Source organism: Canis lupus, chromosome 30 (genome assembly GCF_003254725.2).
Source record: "Canis lupus dingo isolate Sandy chromosome 30, ASM325472v2, whole genome shotgun sequence".
NCBI lineage: Eukaryota > Metazoa > Chordata > Mammalia > Carnivora > Canidae > Canis > Canis lupus.
In genome coordinates, this window is record NC_064272.1 from 21,822,339 (window position 1) to 21,849,616 (window position 27,278).

General features: G+C 34.8%; 1 protein-coding gene across 10 annotated transcripts in view; it reads left to right on the forward strand.

The window, feature by feature from the left end:
* Positions 1 to 27,278, forward strand: part of TEX9 (testis expressed 9) — a 196,079-nt gene that overhangs the window by 164,235 nt on the left and 4,566 nt on the right. For 8 of the 10 annotated variants that reach the window (XR_007407258.1, XM_035708884.2, XM_025472705.3 and 5 more), the window contains one exon: positions 9,096 to 9,230. The exons of 1 other annotated variant lie outside the window; for it this stretch is intronic. Coding sequence is in view for 7 of the 9 variants with exons in the window: in XM_035708884.2 (XP_035564777.2) it covers positions 9,096 to 9,230 (135 nt within the window). In the remaining 2 variants the exon portion in view is untranslated. Of the gene's footprint in view, positions 1 to 9,095; positions 9,231 to 26,938; positions 27,043 to 27,278 lie in introns of all 10 variants that reach the window. One more of the 10 variants, XR_007407259.1, reaches the window with a different exon arrangement.

Here is a 27,278-nt window from a genome sequence, read left to right on the forward strand (position 1 = left end):
GGTTTTGGTTCTTACATTTTGGCGTTTTCCAGATTGTCATGTAAATAGAATCACATAGAATAACTTGTAGGCTTTTGAGTCTTTTTTCACTTGCATAAAGCAATTGAGGTTAATCCATGTTGAAATCTGTTCTTTTTAATGCTGAGAAGTATAACATTGAATGGATGTACCACATTTTGATTACCTATATGTCCGGAAATAAAAATTAATTACAGTATCTAGTAGCAGAAAGTGCTATCCAATATGGTAGCTCACTATATGTGGCTATTCCAAATTGTGACATGCTATAAGTTTAAAATAAATACCAGATTTTGAAGACTTAATAACAATAAAGAATTAAAAAGAGAATCTTTTTATATTGATTACATATTGAAATATTTTAGATATATTGGGATAAATGAAGTATAGATATATATAATGAAGTATAGTATTAAAATTATTTTTACTTCTTTTTAAAGTAGTTACTAGAAAATTTTAAATTTCATATATGGTTCATATTATATTTGTTAGTCTAAAAGTTATAGACCAGTGTTCTAAGAAAAAAACATTGTATCTGGGAAACCAGAGTTTTAATTTGTCATGATACTTTATCATTTGTCATCATGCAGACAAGTTTCTGGTCCTGTCATCAGGATCATTTCACATAATCTGAAACCTTGCCTACATCTCTGATTCTCTTCTTCTTGGCCTTTATACCCAATCCTATGCATTCTTCACATGTTTTTCATTCATTTTTTTTTTCAATTTCCATTGCCCCTTCTTGATTCAAGCTATTATTATCTTCTTTCTGAATCCTCCCCACTGATTATTTTATGTCTTTTCTCTTTTCCTTATCCATTGTATCCTATGTTCTGTCAATAGATTAATATTCTCAAAAGACCACATATGATTATAACTCCACCTTTGTATGGCAGAAATGGAACTAATATTTTTTTGAGTACTATGTGTCAGGCAAAACATATTATAGAAAGAGACTGAATCTAATAGGTTAAGCAAATTGCCCAGGGTCATACAGATAGTGGCAGAGCAGTATTCAAGCCATGTTTGTCTGACTCCAAAGTCTGTGTTCTTTCCACAAATCATGTAGACTCTTTCTCCAACTCCTTAAAATTAAGTGGTCTACTATTCCAAAATCTCACTGCTGTTGAGAGCTAAATATTTGAACCTTTGGTTCACAGTGAGTCTTCTAAGCTATTATGATACATCAACTCTCTGAAGATTTTTATTATAATGACTTTTCATTAGCTCTGAACTTCCCAGCTTGAATCCTTATCTACCTACCAGACAGAGAGGTGTAACAACTCTCATGGATTGAGTCTTTTTTTTTTTTTTTGGCTAATTCTGCAACAACAGAATTGTTGTTGTCTGCAACAACAACAACAACAACAAAAAACCTCTCAATGTACATTTGATAGAAATGCAAAACAGAGCTTGAGTTTGATGGAGCTGCTTCTATAAACCTATAAAAGCCAACTATTTAAAAACTACTACAACTATTATACTAACAGGTAGAGCCATTTCTAAAATACAAAAACAAAACATTTTATTGCAGCATTGAATTTTGTTTTTCAGTTAATCTATTTTAAAATCAACTTTATTGAGAAATAAATACAATTAAATTTACTTGTTTTAATCGTGCAGTTCATTGAGCTTTGGCAAAATAGCATATCCTTATAACCATCACTGCACTTCCTCCAAATTTCCTTTGTCTTCCTTCCCCCAAATCTCTGACCTCTGACCATGGCCCATCTACTCACTGATCTGCATTCCTTCGTTACAGATTAGTTTTCCCTGTTCTACAGTTTCATACAGATGGAATCATAAGTATGTACTTTTTTATGCCTGGCTTCTTTTGTTCAGCATAATGATTTTGAGATGCATTAATGTTGTTGCATATTTTGTGGTTCATTCCCTTGTATTGCTGGGTAATGTTTGTTTATGGATGTACTGAATTTTGTTTATCCATCAATTTGTAGACATTTCTGTTGTTTCTAGCTTTGAACTATTAGAAATGAGGACACTATGAATTTTCATATACAAGTTTTTATGGAGACACATGTTTTTGTATAGGCACATCCAGTGATGTTGGAAAAATACCTAAGGGTAGAATTTCTGAGTATTACAGAAAGTGTATGTTTAACTTCATAAGAAACTGCCAAACTGGGTTGCCTGGGTGGCTCAGTGGTTGTGCGTCAGTCAGCCTTGGGCTCAGGGCGTGATCCCAGGGTCCTGAGATCCAGTCCTGCATCAGGCTCCCCTATGGGGAGCCTATGTCTCTGCCTCTCTCTCTCTGTCTCTCTTATGAATAAATAAAAATAAAATCTTAAAAAAAAAAAAGAAACTGCCAAACTGTTCCGAGTGATTGTACCATTCTTCATTCCCACTAGCAATATAGGAGAGTTCCAGTTAGTCTGATCTTCATCAGCACTTGGTATTGTCAGTCTTTCAGAATTTTAGCCATTCCAGAGGGGCAGCATATTAGTATCTCATAGTGGTTTAATTTGTATTTTATAACTATTGATCTTGAACATTTTTTCATGTTATTGGCCATTCATATATCTTCTTTTGTCTATTCCTTTTGCCCTTTTAAAAAAAAGTATTGAATTGACATAGGAATTCCTTATGTTTCCTTATATAATTCTTTTGGTAGAATATATAGTGAAGAGTTTCTCACAGTCTTACTTGGCTTTTTTTCTTAACAGCATTTTTCAAAAGATGATTTTAAAGTTTGATGAATTCCAGTATTTTATTTTATTTCTAGTTTGTGCTTTTTTAATCAACTATTTAAGAAATCTTTGCCCAGTCCAAGGTCATGAGGATTTTCTCCCATGTATTCTTAAGGAGTTTTATGGTTTTATCCTGTGTGTGTGTGTGTGTGTGTGTGTGTACATGCATATATAAATAGATCTGTAACCTTTTTCAGGTTAATTTTGTATATGGCATGAGGGTAAGGTCAAGGTTTATTTTTCAGACAATCAACATTTGTTGAAAATAGTATTCTTTCTCAATTTAATTACCATGGCACCTGTGTAGAAAATGGACTATATATGTGGGTCAGTTTCTGGACTATTCTGCTACATAGATCTCTGTATGATCATTGATCTATATGTAGTATATAATTCATCAATAAAACCATGTGAAGTGGAGTTTTCTTTTTAGAAGGATTCTAATTGCTAGCTCACTTTATTTAGTGGATATGAGTCTCTTCTGATTTTTTATTACTTTTTTGGGTCAGTTTTGATAATTTGTGTTTTTAAAGGAATTTTTCTATCTCATTTAAGTTATTAAATTTATGGGCATAAATTTGTCTTTAATATTCCTTTATTATATTTATAATGCCTGCATGATCTGTACTAATGACCCCTATTTTTAATCTCTCATAATATTCGTTGTTCCAAAGTCTGCTTACTCTGCCTGATATTGTAGTAATTCCAGCTTCATTATGTTTCATGTTTGCTTGGTATATCTTTTTTCAACCTTTTATTTTTCATCTGCCTTTATATTGAGAATAGGTTTGTTGTAGCCACCATATAATTGGCTTTTGCTTTTTCATCCACTTCAGTGGTGTTTCTATTTTATTGAGATGTTCAGGCCAATTATGTTAATGCATTTTTTGATCAGATTTAAAACTGTCATCTTACTATTTTTCTGTTTTTTGTTTTTTTCTAACTCTGTTTTATTACTTTTTTCCTCTTCTGAATTGAATATTTTTTAGTATTACATGTTTTCCTCTACTGTTGGCTATATCTCTGTTTTATATTTTTATGTTCCATTTAACTCAAAAAACATATTTACATGTGTAAATTACATAAAACACAAAAACATATTTGCCATATCACAATCTACCTTCCAATCATGTTATACTCTTTAACACATAAGACCCTCACAACAATATACTCCATTTCTGCCTCCTTTCCTTTCTACTTTTGTTATGTTTACTTTTAAGTGTCATAAATCTCACAATATTTCTTTAAATGGTTATATTTTAAACAGATTGACATATGAAAACGCCTTTGTATTTACCATTTTTGGTATTCCTCATTTTTTTAGATCTCTTTTTTCCATATGACAGCTTGAAATAACTACCCTTTCAGTTTTTGTGCTGCCCTTTGGTAGTCACTGATTCTGGTGTTTGTTTCTTTGAAAAAAGACCATATTTTTCCTTACTGAATTTTTTTTTTTGAAAATTATAGATTCACAGGAAGCTGCAAAAATAACAGAGAGGTCCTTTAGACCTCAGTTTCCCTCATTGATAGCATCTGACATGATGATAGTATAATATCAAAACCAGGAAACTGACATTGGTGTAATCCACAGGCATTATTTGGGTTTCACTAGTTTTGTATGTGCTTCTGTGTGGTTGGACCCTTATATTTTTTAAGGATATTTTCCACTAGATACAGAATTATCAATTAAAACTTTCTGTCTTTTTTTTAGTACTTTAAAGATATCATTCCATTGTCTTCTGGGCTATGTCATTTCTGACAAAAAGTTCACAGTAAATCTTTTCTTTCTACTCTGTATTTTTCTATCTTTTATCTTTGCTTTCAAGACATTCTCTTTATTACTGGTTTTCAGCAATTTCATAATGATGTGTTTCTTAGTTTTGTGTAAGGAGTGTGTTTATTCTGCTTGAAGTTTGTTGAACTTTTTGAATCTGTGGGTTTATAGTGTTCATCAGATTTGGAAAATTTTGGCCATTATTTCTTCCAATATTTTTTCTTTATCCCGTCTCTCCCTCCCCCTATGTGAAACTTCAATTGTACTTCTCTTAGACTGCTTGATATTATTACACTTAAAATATATCAGTGATATTAGGTCACTAATATTTTTAGCCTTTTTTATTTGGATAGATTCTATTGCTATGTCTTCAGTAGTTTACTGATCTTTTCTTTGCAGTGTCTAATATGCCCTTATTCTTAACCAAGTGAAATGTTCATTTTGATACATTACTCATCTATGGAAGTTCCATTTGATTCTCTTTTATATTCTCAATGTCCTCATTATGTTAACATATATAATTAAAATAGCTGTTTTGACAGCTTTGTCTGATGGATCTGTCATATTTCTCATTTATGGATTTGTTTCATTTGACTACTGTTTCTTCTGTATATCAGTCACATTTTCCTGCTTCTTGGTTTGGTTAGGGATTTTATACTGAATGCTAAACATTGTGAATATTATATTGTTGAGTGCTTGTGTTTAGTGTGCTCTTTGAACACAGGTAGTTATTTGCCAGTTTAGTCCCTTTGAGACCTGTTTTTAAGTTTGGCTGGGATGTGTCTAGAGTAGCGTCGGGGAATAGTTCAGCTGTACCACTAAGGCTTCCCTTAAAGAGACCTTCCAGAATCTCCACTGAATGCCTCAGATGATCACTAAGTTCTCTCCTTTCTGTCAGGTTAGAGATCAGATGTCATCCTTCCTTGTGTGAACTATGTTTGCATTGTTCTGTTTACATTCCTTGATTGTTCTTTGCTGGCCTTGTTGGGTTTCTCTGTATGTAGGTGCAGCCTCGTCCTCAGTATACTGGAAGGATATCCTGTGTAGATTCCTGAAGCTCCCTCCTAATGGAGTTCCTCCTACTTGAACCCTTCTCATAAATTCTAGGGGCCTCGGTCTCCTCCAGCTTCCATCTCTGTCCCTCAACTTAGCAGACCTCGGCTCTGTTGTATTTTCTCCACATTATACCCACAGTGTGGACATTGCCTCCAGGCAGAATGCTGGGGTGATTGTAACACTACTCCATTTATTTGTCTTCTCTCAGGAGTCATAATCCTACTGTTTTCCTTTATCTCTAAATAGTTATATAACACATTTTGTCTATTTTCTTTAGTTTACATTGTGTTTTTATCTTAGGTTCTTATTTCATCATGAGTAGAAGCCTAAATCTTTGTTTTAGGGTTTTTTGGGTGTTTGGGTTTTTTTTGGGGGGCGGGTCAAATTATAGTCAGTAGGTACATTCCACAAGTTCTCTGACCATGGATTATGTCACACAAATATGCCTATCACTAGTAACTCACTTAAAAAAAAAAGTCTGCTCTCTTTTTCTTTCACTCCAGCTAAAATCGAGGTTTGTGTCATTTTTTAAAGATGCTTTGTTCTTTGTTTCTGTAGCAAAGCGCCTCAAAAGCATTTTCTTAATTTCTTCAAGTCCTTATCTTGCAAAGGAAGCTTTTAAATTTTTGTCTGTATGTATCCTGCAAAGCCATAATTTTAATGGTCCTTATCTTCGTTTAATATTGTATAGTTTACAAATTGCGATCACATACATATGATAGTTGTGTGTAGTCATATGGTTTTATTATATAGATCTGCATCTTCCCCTAGCTCTTTATTCCCTTTTCCCCAGCTTAAGTTTCATGGTGCATATATATATATATATATATATATATATATATATATATATAATTATATTTATAATTATCCATTGTATATATTCTTAATTTCATGTGCCCATCATTTATGTAGAATAGTACCTGGCACACAGTAAATGCTTGATAAATGTGCTGAAGAAGTAAGTAGATACAGATATCATTACTACCAATTTTAGATATGGGAACTGAGTCTACCACAGCTCATAGGTTCTCTGACTCCATGTTCATTGCTTTTTGTATCTTAGCACTTTTTTCTAAAACCTTATCTGATCATTTATTCTCATCTGATTATTCCTCTTCTGAATTACTGTGACAATTTGTGTTACTCTTAAAGCATTTACTACCATTTTTATCCTGTGCTGTGGTTACTGATACAATACCTCTCTCTTTTCTTGCCCTCTCCCAGTGCTTTATGAATGCTTTAAAAGTTAAGAGAGGTTCGCAAATTATTTCTTCCTGGATCTCATAGTATTTGAGCTTTTAAGTGAGTTTTTAATTTCTTTAAGCTGTTTAAATTTTTCTCTTAAAAAAGGCTAAAATAAAATTCAGGGCTTAAGGTCTTTCCTAAAATTTGTCTTTAACAACATGTAAACTGCTTATTTTTTTTGGAAACAGTAGATTTGCTTTACTATTTTTAGCATATAAGGTATCATAAAAAATACTGGTATCTTGTCTACTTTGTAAATTACAAAATACTTGAATGTGATTAAAAATAAATGTTTTCAAAAAAATAAATGTTTTCAAGTTTTTGGTAGGTTTTCCCTTTCCTTAGTGGATTTGTTCATTTGGGAATACTTTATTTCCTATTTTACTTTTCTAATGCCTTTTTTCTTTTTCACTTCTCCCAAGAAGGAGCCATATTGATTCACCGTTAAAGGAACATAATGTGGTGTAGGATGGTTTTCATTTTTCTGTGAAGTAGGTTACAAAGTCACCAGCAGGAAAGAGAAGGGCAAAGATTTATCTTCATATTCTTTGGAGAAGAGGCTAAAATGAGGCAGCTAGAATTGTGGACTTTGTAGCTAATAAGAATCTCTGCCTTTTCCATGTGAACAGTGAGATAAATCAAGCTTGCTTTTACTGTAGCTACCACCCACAAAGCTGTGAAGAAGGCTGGTGATAGCAGATGGTATCCATACACAGTTTGATTTGTTTAGAAACCTACATAAAGAGCAGCATGTGTTTTGTTTTGTTTTGCCCTTAATTACTTAGGGCCAGGGAGATCAGTTTTCAAATAAAACAGTGATACAGCCAGGAGAAAAAAATTTATAAAGGAAGAAAACAGACAACTATATTTTTAATTGCATCATTTCAATTCCATAATATTTATTGAATCTCTGTTGTATATAAGGCTCTGTACTAGACATGGTAGGGGATGCAAAGAAGGGTGAGTTAAGTATTACAAAATAAATTCAGTTGAATAAACATGTCATTAGTGCCTCCTCTGTGCCCCTAAAGTTCTGGGAATACAGAAATTAGGACCATTTCTATCCTCAATGAGCTTACATTAATAATGTGGAAAATGAAGTAAATGAATAGTTTCAGTTCTGCACAGCAGATACTGTGATATATGTGTGTCAAGATGTAGAAGCTCTGAAGAAAGAGTGCCTAATTCAGCCTGGAAGGAGAATGAGGGAAGGCTTCCTGGTGGAGGTCAAACCCTCATGTACATCCCTCATTGAGTCTTAAAGGATGAATAGGTGCTGGCCAGGTAAAAATGAGCAGGGAGGAAGGATCAAGGCAGAAGGAAGAGCATGAGATAAGCAAAGGCTCAGAGACAAGAAACATCATAGCTGTTTGGGAGAGTTCCATATACTGCTGATATATCTGAAGGGTAACATCTTGCAGGAGATAAGATTATAGTGCCAGATAATGGTAGAGTTTGGGGTTTATTCTACATGTCATGTTTCTTCAGACCTGTAGACTCTCTGTGACAGCATCCCTTAGAATATTTGCAGACATACAAGTCTAAATCTACCCCAAGATGTGGAACATTAACCTATAACATGATTTTTTTGCTCGAGAGTTGGAATTTGCCCTGTAAGGCTAATGTAGAATGCTCTGTTTTGAACAAATATTTCTTTTTAAAAAAAAAATGTTATTTATTTATTTATGAGAGACAGAGAGAGAGAGAGAGAGAGAGAGAGAGAGAGGTGAGATGTAGTTCAGAGGGAGAAGCAGGCTCCCCCCAAGGAGCCCAACGCAGGACTCGATCCTGGACCCCGGGATCATTCGGAAGATTCAGATCTTCGGCCTGAGCCGAAGGCAGACGCTCCACCTCTGAGCCACCCAGGCATCCCTTGAACAAATATTTCTTATATGATATACTTTGTTGGGTTTATACAAACACAGTATTTATGAGAGTTTGTGCCTTACATAGTTGTTATGAGGAGGTTCCCAAAGGAAGAACTATAGGTACAAAGAGTTGCTTATAAAATAAATATAGAGGATCTCTATACTATATAAAAAGAGATAGAACATTCCAAACAAAAGTAATTTGAAAGCCTAATTCTTGACTACATCTGTAAGGATATATCTGTCTAATACCAATTCAGGGTAAGAATTCCCAGAGACCTCTCACTCATTGCTCAGCCCCCAGCCTTTGAGGTGTGTGTGTATGTGTGTGTGTAAAATTTGGGAGAAAGCAAGGAATATGGAAATGGAAAAGCAGAATAATAGAGGGAACGTATAAATGTTCCATATATCTCTTTTACCATATAGGAATTAGAAAGTAAAAGAAGACTACAAAAACAGGCTGCCACTAGCCAAAGTGCTACAGAAGTTCGGTTGAATAGAGCTCTAGAAGAGGCAGAAAAGTACAAATTGGAGTTAAGTAAATCAAGGCAAAATAACAAGGTATGGAAAAATTGAATAGTTTTGGTAATGATCACCTTTGGTAACTTTTTTCGCAAGAGTCAAAAATAATAGTTTTTAAATTTTAATTCTTAATGTTATGTGAACATTTCTGTTTTCAGAAGCACATTCATTATTGTTATGTGATTTTCAACAAATCTTTATTGTGTGCCCATGTTATATGCCAGACATTTTTCTAATCTCTGGGTACAAATGGTAGGAAAGAGTCTCTTTTGTATCTCAAATCCATTTCCTTCTCTTCTTTACTCACTTTTCTAATATAATGCAAAGGGCTACTTTATAGGGCAGTGGTTCTCAAACTTGAGCATGTATCAGAATTATCAGGAAGGCTGGTTAAGACAGATTGCTGGGCCCCACACCCAGAGTTTCAGATTTAGTAGGTCTAGGGTGAGGCCTGTTTTAAACTAGTTTTAATAAGCAGTTTTAACAAGTTCCCTGGTGATGCTGATGCCACTGGTTCTGAGACAACATTTTGATAATCACTGTTGTATCCCAGTATCTAGCCAATGATTGGTATAGAATTAACGCTCAATGCCTGAAATAACTGTTGAATAAATGAAGGCTCAAATATCGTTGTGTATGAAAACTGTTTGCATACTCTATAAATTTTGACTAATTCGATTTTGGTTCTATGTCAACCTAAAAGTGATGCTCCATTGGAATCTCTCCCTTTGGATAATACTGAATAATTTACACTTAACAGAGGCTTGATGAAGTTAGGAGCCACCTTTGTTACATACACAGATGATACATTTCCAATAAACTAACAGCACTTAATAGGACATAAAACTAGACTGAACTTGATAAATCCTCCAACATATTTAACAGAGGCAAAATGTGACCGTGACTACAGAGTTTTGAGATATCTTCTGTGAGATAGTTTGTACTGTGTAATCAGACTGTGTTCATGTTCAAGAGCCATCGATGATGGTATATTGGAGATTTATTAACAGAAGTTATTGAATGAGGAAGTCATCTTTATAACTTGCCAATAATTAGCATGCTATTGGAATATTATTTCCAATTTGGTTCACTCTGGAGGGATTTTGAAGAAAATAAAATGGAATAACCATGTATATGTCAGGATTTGCTAATTCTTAGTTGTTGATGTTTTAGCACAATTAGAGAAGTAGAAGGAAAAACTTGTTTCCATGACAGCAATAATCCTATTGAGCCATTTTGCAAATTGACATACCAAGTCCTCATTAATTAGTTTAAAACCATCAACACTGTAAAAGCAAGTATGTTCAAAACAAATTTCTGATCCAAAGTCTGCATTATGGGTGATCAGTTTAAATGCAGTAGGAGAACATTTTGTAACTATTTGCTATCAAGTAGACATTTTGAAATCAGAGTTCTTAGATGTAACTTATTTTAGATTTCTGAAAAAATATGTGTATGAGTCTTAAGTTTCTGATTTTTTTCAATTATTTTGCTTCATTTCTAACTTGTCTTTTTTTAAAAAATATTTTATTTATTTATTCATGAAAGATAGAGGCAGAGGGAGAAGCAGGCTCCATGCAGGGAGCCCGATGTGGGACTTGATCCCAGGACTCCAGGATCACGCCCTGGGCCGAAGGCCAGGTGCTAAACTGCTGAGCCACCCAGGAGTCCCCTAACTTTGTCTTTGAAGGACATTTTGGGCTTATGCTTTAGTTTTTCCTTGTAGTCTAGTCTATATGTAAGTTTTTTTTTGTGAGGAGGTATATTTTTTCCATTTTAATTCTTTGTACCTTGCTTCTCATTCTAATTAGACATATGATTAGGTAGATAATTAAAATTATTCAGGTCTGTATGTTTAAGAAATAGTAAGGTTTCCATAAACTAGAACAAGATTGACTCCTAGTCATGAAAAAGTTAAAGATTTATTTAAAAAAAATAATATATTCTGCACAGAGGTTAGGAAACGAATCTGGCCTTAGAGTAAGAGTAACTTTTGAAATGAAGAGTCAGTCAAGTTAAATCAGATGCTGCATGAGTGCAGGGACCCCGATTGTCTCATTCTGTTGTGTCTCAGTGCCTGGAACATAGTAATTGCCTCTGAAATATACTATAGGAAGGAATGAGGAAAGACAACTTTGTGATGGTTTAATTGGAATTCTTAAAAACAGAGCATTTGATTAGATTGTTTGCTTATAGTCCATTTAAAATATGTCCTCAGGGATCCCTGGGTGGCTCAGTGGTTTAGTGCCTGCCTTCGGCCCAGGGCGTGATCCTGGAGACCCGGGATCAAGTCCCACATCGGGCTCCCTGCAGGGAGCCTGCTTCTCCCTCTGCCTGTGTCTCTGCCTCTCTCTCTCTCTGTGTGTCTATTGTGAATAAATAAATAAAATCTTAATAAAATAAAATAAATAAAATATGTCACCAAGTCCATGTTATTTCATTTAGGAACAGATAATTTCAAATTCTTTATTAATTCATTTAGAAATATTTACAAAGGCCTTCTAGGTACCTGCCAGACCTTTCCTAGAGACTGGAGATACAAAGGTGATAAAAATAAATAAATAAATGTGATCCCTGTAATCATATACTCCCTGTAGTGGAGAAGCTGTGTGTTATTTAGACAATTCATCAAGCAAAACTGAGGTGCAACTGTGATTTGAGCAGGTAACCAGGTAAAGGCATGCTTTTTTAAAAAAATGTAATTCTGAGTTAAGATCTGAATAATATTAACAAGTTATATGCTAGGAAGAGATTATGGACAAAGGGAATCCTATGTATAAAATGGCTCTGTGGTAGGAAAAAAAACTAGGTCATGAAAGTCAGGGATGGAAGTGAAGAGAATGTTGTGAAGTGAGGCCTCAAGCAGGTAGAGGCCAAACCATCTAGATCCTTCAGGCTGTGTTAATATTTGGGGTTTTATCCAAATATAGTACAACGCCACTGCATGGTTATTTTGAACAAGGTAAGGGGAGACTATGCAGTGATCATATGTGTGCCTGGAAAGTATTTTTGTTTATTGTGTGAGAATTCATTGGAAGGAGGCAATGAATTCTGGCTAAAGAGTAGCAGTGTGAGAGATGGAGGCAATGAACTCAGGTTAAGAGGAGCAGTATGAGAGATGATGAAGTAGTGTGGACTAGACTGATAGTGGTGGAAATGGAGAGAAGTATCAAAATACATTGAAGAGAGAAAAATTACTAGGACTTGGTGATGGGTAGAGATGGAATTGTGAAAAAGGGAAGCTTTTGAGAGGATGTTTTGACTTTTAGTTTTCAGAACTGGATAGATAGTGCCATTCCCTGGAGTAGGTTTGGGAAAGATTTTAGAACATCTTGAGATTCATCCCATTGTTGCATGTGACAGTAGTTCACTTTTAATAATTTTACACATGGTATAAATATAACAAACAATACCCTCTATTGATGGACTTAGGGTTGTTTCCAGTTTTCACTATTACAAATAAAGCTGCCATGAATATTCACATATATGTCTTTGTGTAGACATGTGTTTTCATTTCTCTTGGGTAAATACCTAGAATTAATAAACATCTGGGTTTTATTATAGATGTACGTTCAACTGCCAAACTGGTTTCCAAAATGGTTTTACCAATATATATTCTTAACAGCAGTATATAAAAGTTTTAGCTGTTCCATGTCATGACCAACATTTGACATAGTCAGGCTTTTACATTTTACTGTTCTAGTGGGTGACTAACAGTATGTAATTGTGGTTTAGTTTGCATATTCCTAATGACCAGTGAATAATACAAACATCTTCATATGCTCATTTGCTATCTTGAGATTTTATATTTTCCCCAGTTTTATTGAGATATAATTGACATACAGCATTATTAAGTTTAAGGTGTATAGCATAATGATTTGATTTATATATTGTGAAATGATTACCACAGTAAGTTCATTTAATATCCATCATCTCACAGAGATACAAAAAATAAGAAAAGCTTTTTTCCTGGTGATGAGAATTCTTAGGATCTATTCTCTTAACAACTTTCAAATATACCATACGACAGCTAACTATAGTTATCATGTTGTATATACATTACATCTCTAGTGTTTTATTATAACTGGAAGTTTGTGCCTTTTGACCACCTTCCTCCAATCTCCCCTCCTGCCTCCCACCACTCCCTACATCTGTTAACCATAAATCTGATCTGTTTTTCTTTGCATTTTTAAAAAGAGTTTTTAAGTATAAGTATGATCACACAATATTTGTCTTTTCTTGTCTGACTTACTTAGCATTATGCCCTCTTGGTCCATCCATGTTCTTATGAATGGCAGGATTTCTCTTATTTATTCCTCTTTGTATAAATTGTATCACAATTTCTTTTTTTTTTTTTTAATAAATTTTTATTTATTATGATAGTCTCACAGAGAGAGAGAGAGGCAGAGACACAGGCAGAGGGAGAAGCAGGCTCCATGCACCGGGAGCCCGACGTGGGATTCGATCCCGGGTCTCCAGGATCGCGCCCTGGGCCAAAGGCAGGCGCCAAACCGCTGCGCCACCCAGGGATCCCTGTATCACAATTTCTCTATCCATTCATGCATTGATGGACGTTTAGGTTGTTTCCATGTCTTGGCTATTGTAAATAATGCTGCCGTGAATATGGCATTGCAGATATCTCTTTGATGTAGTATTTTCATATCGTTTGGATATATTCACAGAAGTGGAATTGCTGGATTGCATGGTAGTTGTATTTTAAATTTTTTGAGGAACCTCTAAACTGTTTTCTATAGTGGTTTTACCAATGTACAATCCCACTAACATTGCACAATGTTCCCTTTCCTCCACATCCTCTCCATCATTTGTTGTCTCTTGCTTTTTGATGATAGCTATTCAGATTGAATGCAATTCCTATCAACATTCTATCAAGATTGAAGATACTGTTTTATTTCCCCTTTGATTTCTTCTTTGACCTGTTGGTTGTTCAGGAGAGTCTAGATACCTTCTTTGGTGAAGTATTGGTAAAAAGTTTTTTACTCTTAATAATATTTAATGAAGTTTAATTTATAGAAGTTATAAATCAGCATAAAAATTGTAGTTAGTACAGAGCATTTCTGTAATCTTCAAACACAGTTTCCTCTGAAACTAACATCTACATTAGTATGGTACATTTACTATAGCTAATGAATGAATCAATAACGTTATTCACTAAAGAGCATACTTTATTCAGATTTCCTTAGTTTTTAATCTCTTTGGTTCATTTTTAAAAATTGAGTTGACTTATTATAAATGAGCTATAAGTTTTTATGTATTCTAACTACATGTCTTTTGTCAGATATATGCTTTGCAAGTGTCTTATCCCTTTTATTTTTGTAACACTTCTTTTGAAGAGTGAACTTTTATTTTTATTTATTTTTTTTTAAAGCTTTATTTTTTTTTTTTTTAATTTATGATAGTCACACAGAGAGAGAGAGAGAGAGAGGCAGAGACACAGGCAGAGGGAGAAGCAGGCTCCATGCCGGGAGCCTGACGTGGGATTCGATCCTGGGTCTCCAGGATCGCGCCCTGGTCCAAAGGCAGGCACTAAACCGCTGCGCCACCCAGGGATCCCGAAGAGTGAACTTTTAAATTTTGATGTAGTCTAATCTGTTTTTTCTTTTATAATGTGCTTCCTGTGGCCTATTTAAGAATTCTTTGCTAAATCTAAGGTCACGACGATTTGCTCCTATGTATTCTTCTAGAAGTTGTGTAGCTTGAGCTTTTAGGTGAATTTTTGTTTATAAGGGTCAAGGTTCATTTCATTATTGGTATATATGGAGCACTCTTTGTTGAGAAGATTATCCTTTACCATTGAATTGCCCTGACACTTTTGTTGAAAATTAGTTGCCCACATATGTGTGCTACTATTTCTAGAATCTCTCTTCTGTTCGATTGATCTCCGTGTCTGTCTTTATGCTAATAGCACACTGTCTTGATTATTACATCTTTATAATAAAATCTTGAAAGCATGTAGTATGATTTTGTTCTTTTCAGAAATTGCTTTGGCTGTTTTAGGTCCTGTGCATTTCCATATAAACCTTAGAATTACCTTGCCTATTTCTACAAAAAGTTTTTTTGGAGTTTTCATTGGAGTTGCACTAAATCTGTAGATCAATTTGGGGAAAAGTGGCCTCTTAACAATACTGTGTTTTTCACATCATGAATAGAGCATATCTATTTTGTAAGCCTTCTTCATTTTCTCTAGGCAATATTTTTGTAGTTTTCAGCCTACAGGTCTTATACATTTTTCCCCCACAGTTAGCCCTTAGTATTTAATCTCTCTTCATGTTACTATAAATTTTTAAAATTTCAATTCCCAATCATGTGTTGCTAGAATAGAGAGATGCAGTTTACTTTCATATATTCAATTTGTATCTTGAAACTTTGCTAAAGTCTAGAATTTTTTTCTTCTAGAATCCTTAGTATTTTTTTTAAGATTTTATTTATTCATGAGACACACAGAGAGGCAGAGACATAGGCAGAGGAAGAAGCAGGCTCTCTGCAGGGAGCCTGATGCAGGACTCAATCCCAGGACCCTGGGATCATGACCTGAGCCAAAGGCAGATGCTCAACCACTGAGCCACCAGGCGCCCTGAATCCTTAGAATTCTACACAGGCCAAGGGTAGGCATAGTTTTTCTATAAAGGGCCAGCTAATAACTATTTTAGGTTTTGCGGGCTGATATGGTCCCTGTGGCATATTCTTCACCAGATTTCTTTTTTCTTTTCTTTTTTTTCTTTTCTTTTTTTCTTTTCTTTTTTCTTTTCTTTTCTTTTCTTTTCTTTTCTTTTCTTTCTTTTCTTTTCTTCTTTTTGTTTATTTAGCCTTGTCAAAATAAAATCATCCTTAGTTCATGTGAAAATATTTTGAATTTCAAATTCAATTTCTTTAACAGATACAAAAGTATTCTATATAGAGGCTATCTGTATCTTACTGTGTGATTTGGGTGTTTTTCAAGGAATCTCTCCATTTTATCTATGTTGTCAAATTTATTATGGTTTCAGGTCTCACATTTTTTAAAAATGTTACTCCCTTATTGTCCTTTAAATAACTGTCTAATCTATAGTGATGTTCCTCCACATTATCATAGGTTTCCTTTTTTTCCCTCATTCTTAATATTGGTTATTTGTATCCTCTTTTCCTGCTCAGTCTTACTAGAGCCTTAATAAATCTGCTTTCATTGTTTTTCCTCAGTTTTCTCTTTTATTGATTTCTGCTCTTTGTTATTTCCTTCTCTTAATTGGGTTCAGTTTGTTCTTTTCTGGTTTATTGAAATGGAAGCAGACCTGTTGATTTGAAACCTTTCTTTTCTAATATAAGCATTTAACATTATAAATTTCCTCTATTCATTCTTTCAGCTAAACTTTGATTTGTCACATTTTCATTTTCAGAATACCTTCTAATTTTCCTCTGATTTCTTTATTATGAGCTATTTAGTAGCTTGTCATTTCATTTACAAATATTTGGGAATTTTTCCAGATACCTTTCTTAATGATTTCTAACTTAATCCCATAGTGGGCATACCATGCCTTTGTTCTTGTTTTGTTTTGTTTTAAATTCAAGCCTAGTTAACATACAGGGTTATATTAGTTACAAGTATACAATATAGTGATTGGACAGTTCTATACATTACTCTGTGCTCATCATGAAAAGTATACTTTTAAATCCCCATCACCTATTTAACCCATTGCCCTACTCAACTCCCCTTTGGTAACCATCATTTCTTTTTCGTTAACTCTTGATTTGTCTCTCTCTCTTTTTCTCAATCACTCCTTCTTTTGCTGTGCTCATTTATTTTCTTAATTTCCACATGAGTGAAATCATACAGTAGTTTTCTTTCTCTGGCTGACTTATTTCATTTAGCATTATACTCCCTTAGTTCTATCCATGATGTTGCAAGTGGCAAGATTCCATTCATTTTTATGGCTGAATAATATTTCATTTTGTATTGGATATACACCACTCCTTTATCCATTTATCAGTTGATGGACACTTGGGCTGTTTCTGTATTTTGTTATTTTAAATAATGCTACGATAAAGAGAGATAAACATATTTTTTTGAATATGATTTTTTTTTAATTACTCTTGATATTCTTTGGGTAAACACTGAGTAGTGGAATTACTAGATCATATGGTATTTCTATTTTTGAATTTTTTCAGGAAACTTCATACTATTTTCCACAGTGGCTGCACCAGTTTTCATTCTCACCAACAATGCACAAGGATTCCTTTTTCACCACATCCTTGTCAACACTTGCTTCTTGTGTTTTTTTTGATTTTAGCCATTCTGGCACGTATAAGGTGATACCTCTTGCGGTTTTGATTTGCATTTCATGGATGCCCATCTATATGTCTACTCTGGAGAAAATTCTATTCATGCTTTTACTCATTTTTAATTGGATTATTTGTTTTGGGGGGGTGTTGTAGAAGTTCTTTATATATTTTGGATGCTAACCCTTTATGGGATATGTCTTTTGCAAATATCTTCTCCCATTCAGTAGGTTGCATTTTAGTTTTGTTGATTATTTCCTTCACTGTGCAAAAGCTTTTTGTTTTGATGTAGTCCCAATAGTTTATTTTTGCTTTTATTTCCTTTGTCTCAGGAGTCATATCTTGAAAAATGTTGCGACAGCTAAAGTCAGAGTTACTGCCTATGCTCTCTTTTAAGGTTTTTATGGTTTCAGGTCTCACATTTAGACATTTATCCATTTTGAATTTATTTTTGTGTATGGTGTAAGAAAGGGGTCCACTTTCATTCTTTTGCATGTAGCTGTCCAGTTTTCCCAACTTGGCTTGTTAAAGAGACCATCTTTTTCCCATTGCATATTGTTTCTTCCTTTGTTAAAGATTAATTGACCATGTAATTGTGGGTTTATTTCTGGGCTCTCTATTCTGTTCTGTTGATCTTTGTGTTATTTTTGTGTCAGTACCATTCTGTTTTGATTACTATAGCTTTGTAGTATGACTTGAAGTCTGCAATTAGGATACCTTTAGATTTCTTTTTTTTAAAGATTTTCTTTACTTATTCATGAGAGATGCAAAGAGAGGCAGAGAGAGAAGCAGGCTCCCTACAGGAAGCCTGATGTGGGACTCGATCCCAGAACCCTGGGATCATAACCTAAGCCAAAGGCAGATGCTCAACCACTTAGCCACTCAGGTACCCCTAGATTTATTTTTCTTTTTCAGGATTACTTTGGCTATTTGGGGTCTTTTGAGGTTCCATACAAATTTTAGGATTGTTTGTTCTAGTTCTGTGAAAAATGCTGGTGGTATTATTTTTTTAAGATTTATTTATTTATTTATTTGAGAGCGAGAGGTGAGGGTGGAGCAGTGGGAAAGAATCTCAAGCAGACTCCTCATTGAGTGCTGATCACAAAGTGGGGATTGATCTTACAATCCCGAGCCAAAATCAAGAGTCGATGCTTAACCAACTGAGCTACCTAGGTGCCCCTGCTGGCTGTATTTTGATAGGGATTGCATTAAAACTGTAGATTGCTTTGGTAGTATGGACATTTTAACAGTTGTTCTTGCAATCCATGAACATGGAATGTCTTTCCATTTCTTTGTGTTGTCTTCAATTATTTTCATCAATGTTACACAGTTTTCAGAGTACAGATCTTTCACATAGTGAAAGTTTTACTTCTTTACTACCAATGTGGATGCCTTTTGTTTCTTTCTGTTCGATTGCTGTGGCTAGGACTTCCGATTCTATAGTGAATAAGAGTGATGGGAGTAGACATCCTTGTCTTGTTCCTGACTTTAAGGTAAAGCTCTCAGTTTTGCACCATTGAATATGATGTACGCTGTGAGATTTCATAGAAGGCCTTTATTATGTTTAGGTAAACCTACTTTGTTGATGGTTTTTTGTGTTGTTGGGTTTTTTAAAATCATGAATGGATACACTTTATCAAATGCTTTTTTTTCTGCATCTATTGAAATGACTATTATGGTTTGTATTCTTTCTCTTAGTAATGTGATCTATCATGTTGATTGATTTATGAATGCTGAATCACCTTGGCATCCCAGGGATAAATCCCACTTGATTGTGATGAATGATTTTTTCAAATGTACTGTTGGATTTCATTTGCTAATATTTTCTTGAGGATTTCTGCATATATGTTCATCAGAGAGATTGGCTTATAGTTTTATTTTTGTTGTATCTTTATCTGGTGTTGGTATCAGAGTAATGCTGCTCTTATAGAATAAATTTGGAAGTTTCCCTTCCTCTTCTATTTGTTGGAATAGTTTGAGAAGAATAGGTATTATTAACTCTTTTTAAAATATTTGGTAGAATTTTCCTGTGAAGCTTTCTGGTCCTGGACTTGTGTTTGTTAGGATCTTTTTGATTACTTATGCAATTTCATTGCTGGTAATTAGTTTATTCAAAATTTCTATTTCTTCAGTTTTGGTAGGTTATGTGTTTCTAGGAACTTATCAATTTCTTTCAGGTTGTCGCATATAATAATTCTTTATATTTATGTGGTGTTTGTAGTCATTTCTCTTTTGTGGTTTTATTTGAGTCCTCTCCCCTGCCCCTCACTTTTTTTCTTGGGTCTTGCTAGAGGTTTATCAATTTTGTTGAGCTTTTCAAAGAACCAGCTCCTGGTGTCATTGATCTGTTCTATTGTTTTTATAGTTTCTATATCACTTATTTCTGCTATAAGCTTTATTATTTCCTTCCTTCTGCTGGTTTTGGGTTTTGTTTTTTCTTTTTCTAACTCCTTTAGGTGTAAGATTAGGTGGTTTGAGATTTTTCTTGTTTCTTGAGGTAGACCTGTGTTGCTATAAACTTCTCTTTTAGAACTGCTTTTGCTACATCCCAAAGATTTTGCACTGTTGTGTTTTCATTTTCACTTATTTACATGTAATTTTTTATTTCTTCTTTGATATCTTGGTTCACCCATTAATTTTTTAGTAGCATGTTATTTAGCCTCCATGTATTTGTGCTCCTCCCAGATTTTTTTCTTGTGTTTGATTTCTAGTTTCATAGCACCATAGTCAGAAAAGATACATGGTATGACTTCAGTATTTTTTAATCTGTTGAGACTTGTTTTGTGGCCTAAATGTCTGCTCTGGAGAGTGTTTCATATGTGCTTGAAAAGAATCCCTATTCTGCTATTTTAGGATGTTCTGAATATATCTGTTAAGTCCATTTGGTCCATTGTATCATTTAAAGCCACTCTTTCCTTGTTGATTTTGTTTAGATGATCTGATCTGTCCGTTGATAGAAGTGGGGTGTTAAAGTCCCCTACTATTATTGCATTACTATCCATTAGTTCCTTTATGTTTTACTGTTTTATGTATTTGGGTGCTTTCATGTTGGGTATATAAGCATTTACAATTGTATCTACTTATTGGATTGTCCCCTTTATTATTTTATATAGTCCTTCTTTGTCTTGTTACAGTGTTTTAAAATCTATTTTGTCCAATATAAGTACTGTTACCCCATCTTTCTTTTGACATCCACTTGCACAATAAATGTTTCTCCATCCCGTCATTTTCAATCTGCAGGTGTCTTTAGGTCTAAAGTAAGTCTTTTGTAGGCAGCATATAGATGGGTTTTGTTTTCTCATCCATTCTGTCATCCTCTGTTTCAGTTGGAGCATTTAGTCCATTTACAGAGTAATTATTGATAGATAAGTATTTAATATTTTGTTACTTGTTTTGTGGTTGTTATTGTAGTTTTTCTGATTCTTGACTTGCTCTCTTCCGTGGTTTGCTAACTTTCTTTAGTGATATACTTGGATTCATTTTTCTTTATTCTTTGCATATTTATTACTGATTTTTGATTTATGGTTACCATTAGGTGTGTATATAACAGTCTATATGAAGTTGATGGTTGCTTAAGTTTGAATCCATTTTTTTCTCCTACCTTGTTTTAGGTTTATGATGTCATATTTTATATCCTTTTATGTTGTGAATCCCTTGAGTATTTTTATAGATATACTTATTTTTACTGCTTTTGTGTTTCCTATTTTTCATACTCTCACTGATCGTCTTTACTTTCCACTCAAAGAGTCCCCTTGAATATTTCTTGTAGGGCTTATTTAGTGCTTATGAACTCCATTAGTTTTTGTCTGAGAAAAAAAAATTAAGATTTTATTTATTCATGGAGACACATAGAGAGAGGCAGAGACATAGGCAGAGGGAAAAGCAGGCTCCCTGCAGGGAGCCTGATGCAGGACTGGATCCCAGAACCCTGGGATCATGCCCTGAGCCAAAGGCAGATGCTCAGCCACTGACCCACCCATGTGCCCCTGTCTAAGAAACTCTTCTTCTCTCCTTCTATTCTGAATGATAACCTTACTGGATTGAATATTCTTCACTGCAGGTTTTTCCCTTTCAGCACTTTGAATGTGTCATGCCATTTTCTTCTGGCCTGCTAAATTTCTGTTGAAAAATCTGCTGATAGCCTTATGGGCTTTCCCCTTATATGTAACTCTTTTCTCTTGCTGCTTTTGAGTTTCTTTTCTTTCTCACTACATTTTGCCATTTTAATTTCTATGTCTTGGTATGGACCTCTTTGAGTCGATTTTGTTGGGCAATATCTGTGCTTCCAGGATCTGGATATCTGTTTCCTTCTCCAGATTAGGGAAGTTTTCAGCTGTTATGTCTTCACTTAAATATTCTGCTCTCTTTTCTCTTTTCTTCTTCTGAATCCCTATAATGTGAATATAATATATTAAATGTGGTGGAGTCACTGAATTCCCTAAGTCTATTCTCATTTTACATAATTCTTTTCTCATTTGCTCAGCTTACTTTCTGTTACTCTGTCTTCCAGATCATTAATTTGTTCCTCTCTTTCCTCTAGCCTATTATTTATTCCATCAAGTATATTTTTAGTTTCAATTATTTTTTCTTTATCTCTGATCAGTTCTTTTTTTAAAATGTCTGTGTTAAGGATCCCACTAATGTCTTTTACTCTTCTCAAGTCCAGTGAGTATGTTTATGATCATTACTAAATTCTCTGTCAGGCATATTTATCTCTGTTTCTCTTAGGTGTCTTGCTAAGATTTTGTCCTGTTCTTTCATATGGGACATATTCCTCTGTCTCCTAATTTTGCCTAACTCTCTTTATTCCTGTGTGTTGGGAAAGTCAGCTACCTCTGTTGTGCCAAAACGTAGTGGGCAGGGGGTGTAGGGGGTGTATTTTTAGCAAAGTGGTGCTGGTCCTCCAGGGGATGGAGCTGTTGGGAAGACCAGGCATCTGGGGTGCTCTGCAGGTTGCACAGGAGCAGGCAAGTGAGGGGTGCAGTTTTACCAATGTGTGCATGTCATCCGTAGGAGGTTGGGAGATGCAGTATTGGCAAAGATTGCACTATTCTCAGGGAGGGGACCTACAATTAAGGGACTGAAGCAGTTGTGTTTGGAGGCAGTAGGGCATGGTCTAAGCCAGTTAGGTAGTGAATGCAGATGCTGAGCTGGTTCCCATAGGTGATCATATGATTATGCTTGGGGGCAGGAGAGGGAAATGGAGGCTGCCAGCTCCTTTGTTCCTAGAGAAGTTCCTCAGGGAACTCCGAAGTTAGTAACTAACTTTCCCAGATGTTTTTCTTTTCGTTTTATAGATTTTATTTGAGAGAGCAACCTAGAGAGAGAGAGAGCACACAAATGGAGGGAGGGACAGAGGTGGAGGGAGAAGCAGACTCCCTGCTAAGCAGGGAGCCTGATGCAGGGCTTGATTCCAGGACTCCAGGATTGTGACCTGAGCCAAAGTCAGATGCTTAATCAGCTGAGCTACCTAGGTGCCTCCAGATGTTTTTTCAAACTGCTGCTTTAAGCTGTGTCTCTGGGGCTGTTTTTTGTGCTGACTCTTTAAGGGTGGGGACTCCGCTTCCTATTGTCCTCTGGGATCTCCCATAGCTGGGCCTGCTGATTTTTAAAGTTCCAGGCTTTTAGTATCACTGGCTGTAAGAACTCTTGAAATTTGACCCCTCTGATTTTCACAGTCAAATGCCATGGGGCTTTGTCTTCCCTCTGCAGGCTCCCCAGTGTAATAGTCTGTTTCTCACCCCTTTCCACACCTACGGCTTCCTCTCTCTGGTGGCCAGACTTGTGGGGTTTAGCTGCCAACTGCATATCTACCCTTCCCACTCTCTTTGATGTGGCCTTTTCTCTACATTTAGTTGTGGAGTTTGTTCTTCCAGTTTTCAGGTCATTTTCTGGGTTATCTGCACTGATGTGTTACCTAGTTGTATCTCAGGACAAGGTTAATTTAGGGACCTCCTACGCGGTCTTCCCTGAGCATTTGTTCTTATTTGAATCATTGTAAATTTATAGAGCTTTGTTTTATGGCCTGGAATGTGATTTAAATTGGCATATGTTCCCTGTCTCCTTGTAAAGAATGTATATTCTGTGTTTACTGGGAGGAGTATTCAGTAAGTGTCAATTATGTCAAGTTGCTTGATAGCGTATTCAAGTCTTCTGTATCTTTACATATTTTAGTTACTTGTTCTGTCAGTGATTGAGAAGGGGTACTGATCTCCAAACAGAATTGTGGATTATTTTCCCTTTTTCAGTTTTGGCAGTTTTTGCATCATGTACTTTGGAGGACTAGTGGTAGATACATTAAAATATAAGATTGTTATGTCCTCATAATGAGTTGAACCCTTTATTATTGTGATACAATTTATATTCCTCATAATTGTCTTTGTTGTGATATACTCTTAGATATTAAGTAACTGCAGCTTTTTTTTAAGGTTTGTTTCTTTAATGTAGTCTCCATGCCCAATGAGGGGCTTAAACTCATGACCCTGAGATTAAGAGTCACGTCGCGTGCCCTACCAACTAAGCCAGCCAGACACCCACTTTAGTTTTCTTTTAATTAGTGATAGCATTAGAATATCTTTTTCCATCCTTTTACTTATAACTCCTTTGTATCTTATATAGGCAGCATACAGTTGAGTACTTTTTACTTATTCATTCATTTGTTCAATGTCACAGTCTCTGACTTTTCAATGGAATGTTTAGAATTACATTTAATGTGATTATTAATATGGTTGGGTTTAATTTTGTTCTTGTTTTTTATTCCTAATTTTGTTTCTTTCCCTTCTTTCTCTCCTTTTGAATATTCTTTTAATGATTCCATTTTATCTCCTGTATTGTCTCAACTTTTCTTTTTTTTTTTTGTCTCAACTTTTCTATGAACATTTTAGTATTTATCATACACTTTAACTTACCATTGTCTGTCTTCCAGTAATATTACAGCACTTTTTGAATAACGTAAGAACCTTTTAGTAGTGTACTTTCATTTACTCTCGTACCATTTTTGCTATTGTTATATATTTTACTTATACACAAACTCCACACTACATCATTACCTTTTGCCTTAAAGAATTACCTTTTAAAATTAAAAATTAGGGGATCCCTGGGTGATGCAGTGGTTTAGTGCCTGCCTTTGGCCCAGGGCGTGATCCTGGAGACCAGGGATCGAGTCCCACGTCGGGCTCCCTGCATGGAGCCTGCTTCTCCCTCTGCCTGTGTGTCTCTGCCTCTCTCTCTCTCTCTCTCTGTGTGTCTATCATGAATAAATAAAATAAAATCTTTAAAAATAAATAAATAAAATTAAATTAAAAATTAATTTTGAAAAAATTTAAAAATTAATTTTGGTATAGTACATATAAAAATACCCTTTTATGTTTTAAGTATACAGTTCATGGTATTACATATATGCACACTATTACGCAGCCAGACTCCAGAACTTTTTTTTCATCTTGCAAAAACTGAAACTGTGTTCATTAAACAGCAATTCCCCATTCCCCTTTCCATCACCCTGACAACCACAATTCTAATTTCTATCTTTGATTTTGACCACTCTATATGGTCGTTTACGTCACATAAATGGTTCATACAGTGTTTCTCTTTTTGTGACTGATTTATTTCACATAGCATAATGTCTTCAAGTTTCATCCATGTTGTACCATGTGTCAAAATTTCATTCCTTTTAAAGGCTTAGTAATAATCCACTGTGTGTGTGTGCGTGCGTGTGTATACAAACCAGCCACATTTTGTTTATCCACTAGTCTGTGGATAAATACTTGGGTTGCTCCCACCTTTTGGCTATTACGAATAATCCTGCTATGAACATGAGTGTACAATTAATTATTTTAAGACCCTGCATTCAATTATTTTGGATATATGTCCAGATGTGGAATTACTGGATCATATGGTAAATCTTTCATTTTTTAAGAAACAACCATATTGCTTTTTTAAGAAACAACCATATTGCTTTTCCATACAGCTGCATCATTTTGCATCCTCACCATTGATGCATGAGGATTCCAACTTTTTTTTTTTTAAAGATTTTATTTATTCATGAGAGATACACACAGGGAGGCAGAGACATAGCCAGCGAGAAGCAGGCTCCCTCTTGGGAGACTGATGCAGGACGCAATCCCAGGACCCTGGGATCATGACCTGAGCCAAAGGCACACATGCAACCACTTAGCCCCCAGGTTCTCAGGGTGCCAATTTCTCTGTATCCTCATCAGCACTTGTTTGTTGTTTCTTTTGCTTTTGGTTTTATTTTATGGTAGTCATCCTAATGTTTATTAGGTGGTTCTCTCATTGTGATTTTGGTTTGCATTTCCCTAATGAGTGGTGATGCTGACCACCTTTTTATGTGCTTGTTAGTCATTTATATATCTTCTTTGGAGAAAGGTCTAAAAAATACGCAAAGGACTCATTGACTGTGCTCTTTTAATGATTTGGAGTTCTTTACATATTCTGGATTTTAACTCCTTATCAGATACATGATTTGCAAATATCTGCAAACCATTCTATAGGTTGCCTTTCACTCTGTTGATTTTGTCCTTTGATGTAGTCCAGTTTATTTTTTCTTCTGTACTGTTGGTGTTCTATCTAAGAAATCCTAACCAAATCCAATATCATGTACCATGTCCTCTGTTTTCTTCTAACAGTTTCATAACTTTAGGATTACATTTAGATGTCTAAACTAACTAAATTTGAGTTAATTTTTATATATGGCATAATATAGGGGTATAAGTTCATTATTTTGCTTGGGGATATCAAGTTTCCTAGCACTGTTTATTACAGAAGATGTCGTTTTCCAGGCTTGACACCCTTGTCCATAATCATTTGTTCTTATGTAGAGAGGTTTATTTCTGGGTTCTCTATTCCATTGGTCTATATGTCTTTTATGAAGGTATCATATTGTTTTTGATTCTTGTAGCGTTGTCATAAATTTTGAAATCCGGAAGTATGAGACCTCCAACTTTGTTATTCATTTTCAGAATTGTTTGGCTCTTTGTGATCTTTTGAGATTCCCTATGAATATTAGGATGGATCTTTCTATTTCTGTAAGAAACACAATTGGTATTTTGATAGAGATTATATTTAAACTGTATCTTTGGGGTAGTATTGGCATCATAACTATTAAATCTTTCCAATCCACGCACACAGAATTTCTGTCCATTTATTTGTGTCTAAATTCTTTCAGCAGTGTTTTGAAATTTTCTGTGTAGAAGTCTTTCACCTCCTTGGCTATGTTTATTCCTAAGTATTTTGTTCTTTTTGATGGTTATTAATTTTTAGGAATGTTCGTTATTAATATATAAAATATAGGTGATTTTTGTGTATTGATTCTGTATCTTGCTGCTTTACCAAATGAAGTTATTCTTAGTTTTTTTATGGAATCTTTCGGGTTTTCTGCATTTTGTGTTATCTGTGAACAGGAATAATCGCTTCTTTTTTATTTGAATGCCTTTGATTTATTTTTTCTCCCCTAGCTGCTCTGACCAAGATTTCTAGGACTATGTTGGATAAAACTGGCAAAAGCAGGTATCCTTGTCTTGTTCCTGATCATAGAGAAAAAGCTTCCAGTCTTTTACCAGTGAGTATATGATCTGTGGGCTTTTCATATATGGCTCTTATTATGTTGAAGTGGGAGCATTTTGTTCCTTGTGTAATGTTTTTATCATGAAATTGTGTTGAATCTTCTCATATGCTTTATCTACATCAATTGAGAGGATTGTGTGTTTTTTTTTCCTTCCGTTAATGTGGAGTGTTCTGTCAGTTGATTTTTGTATGTTGAACCATCATCCTTGCTTCCAGGAATATATTCCACTT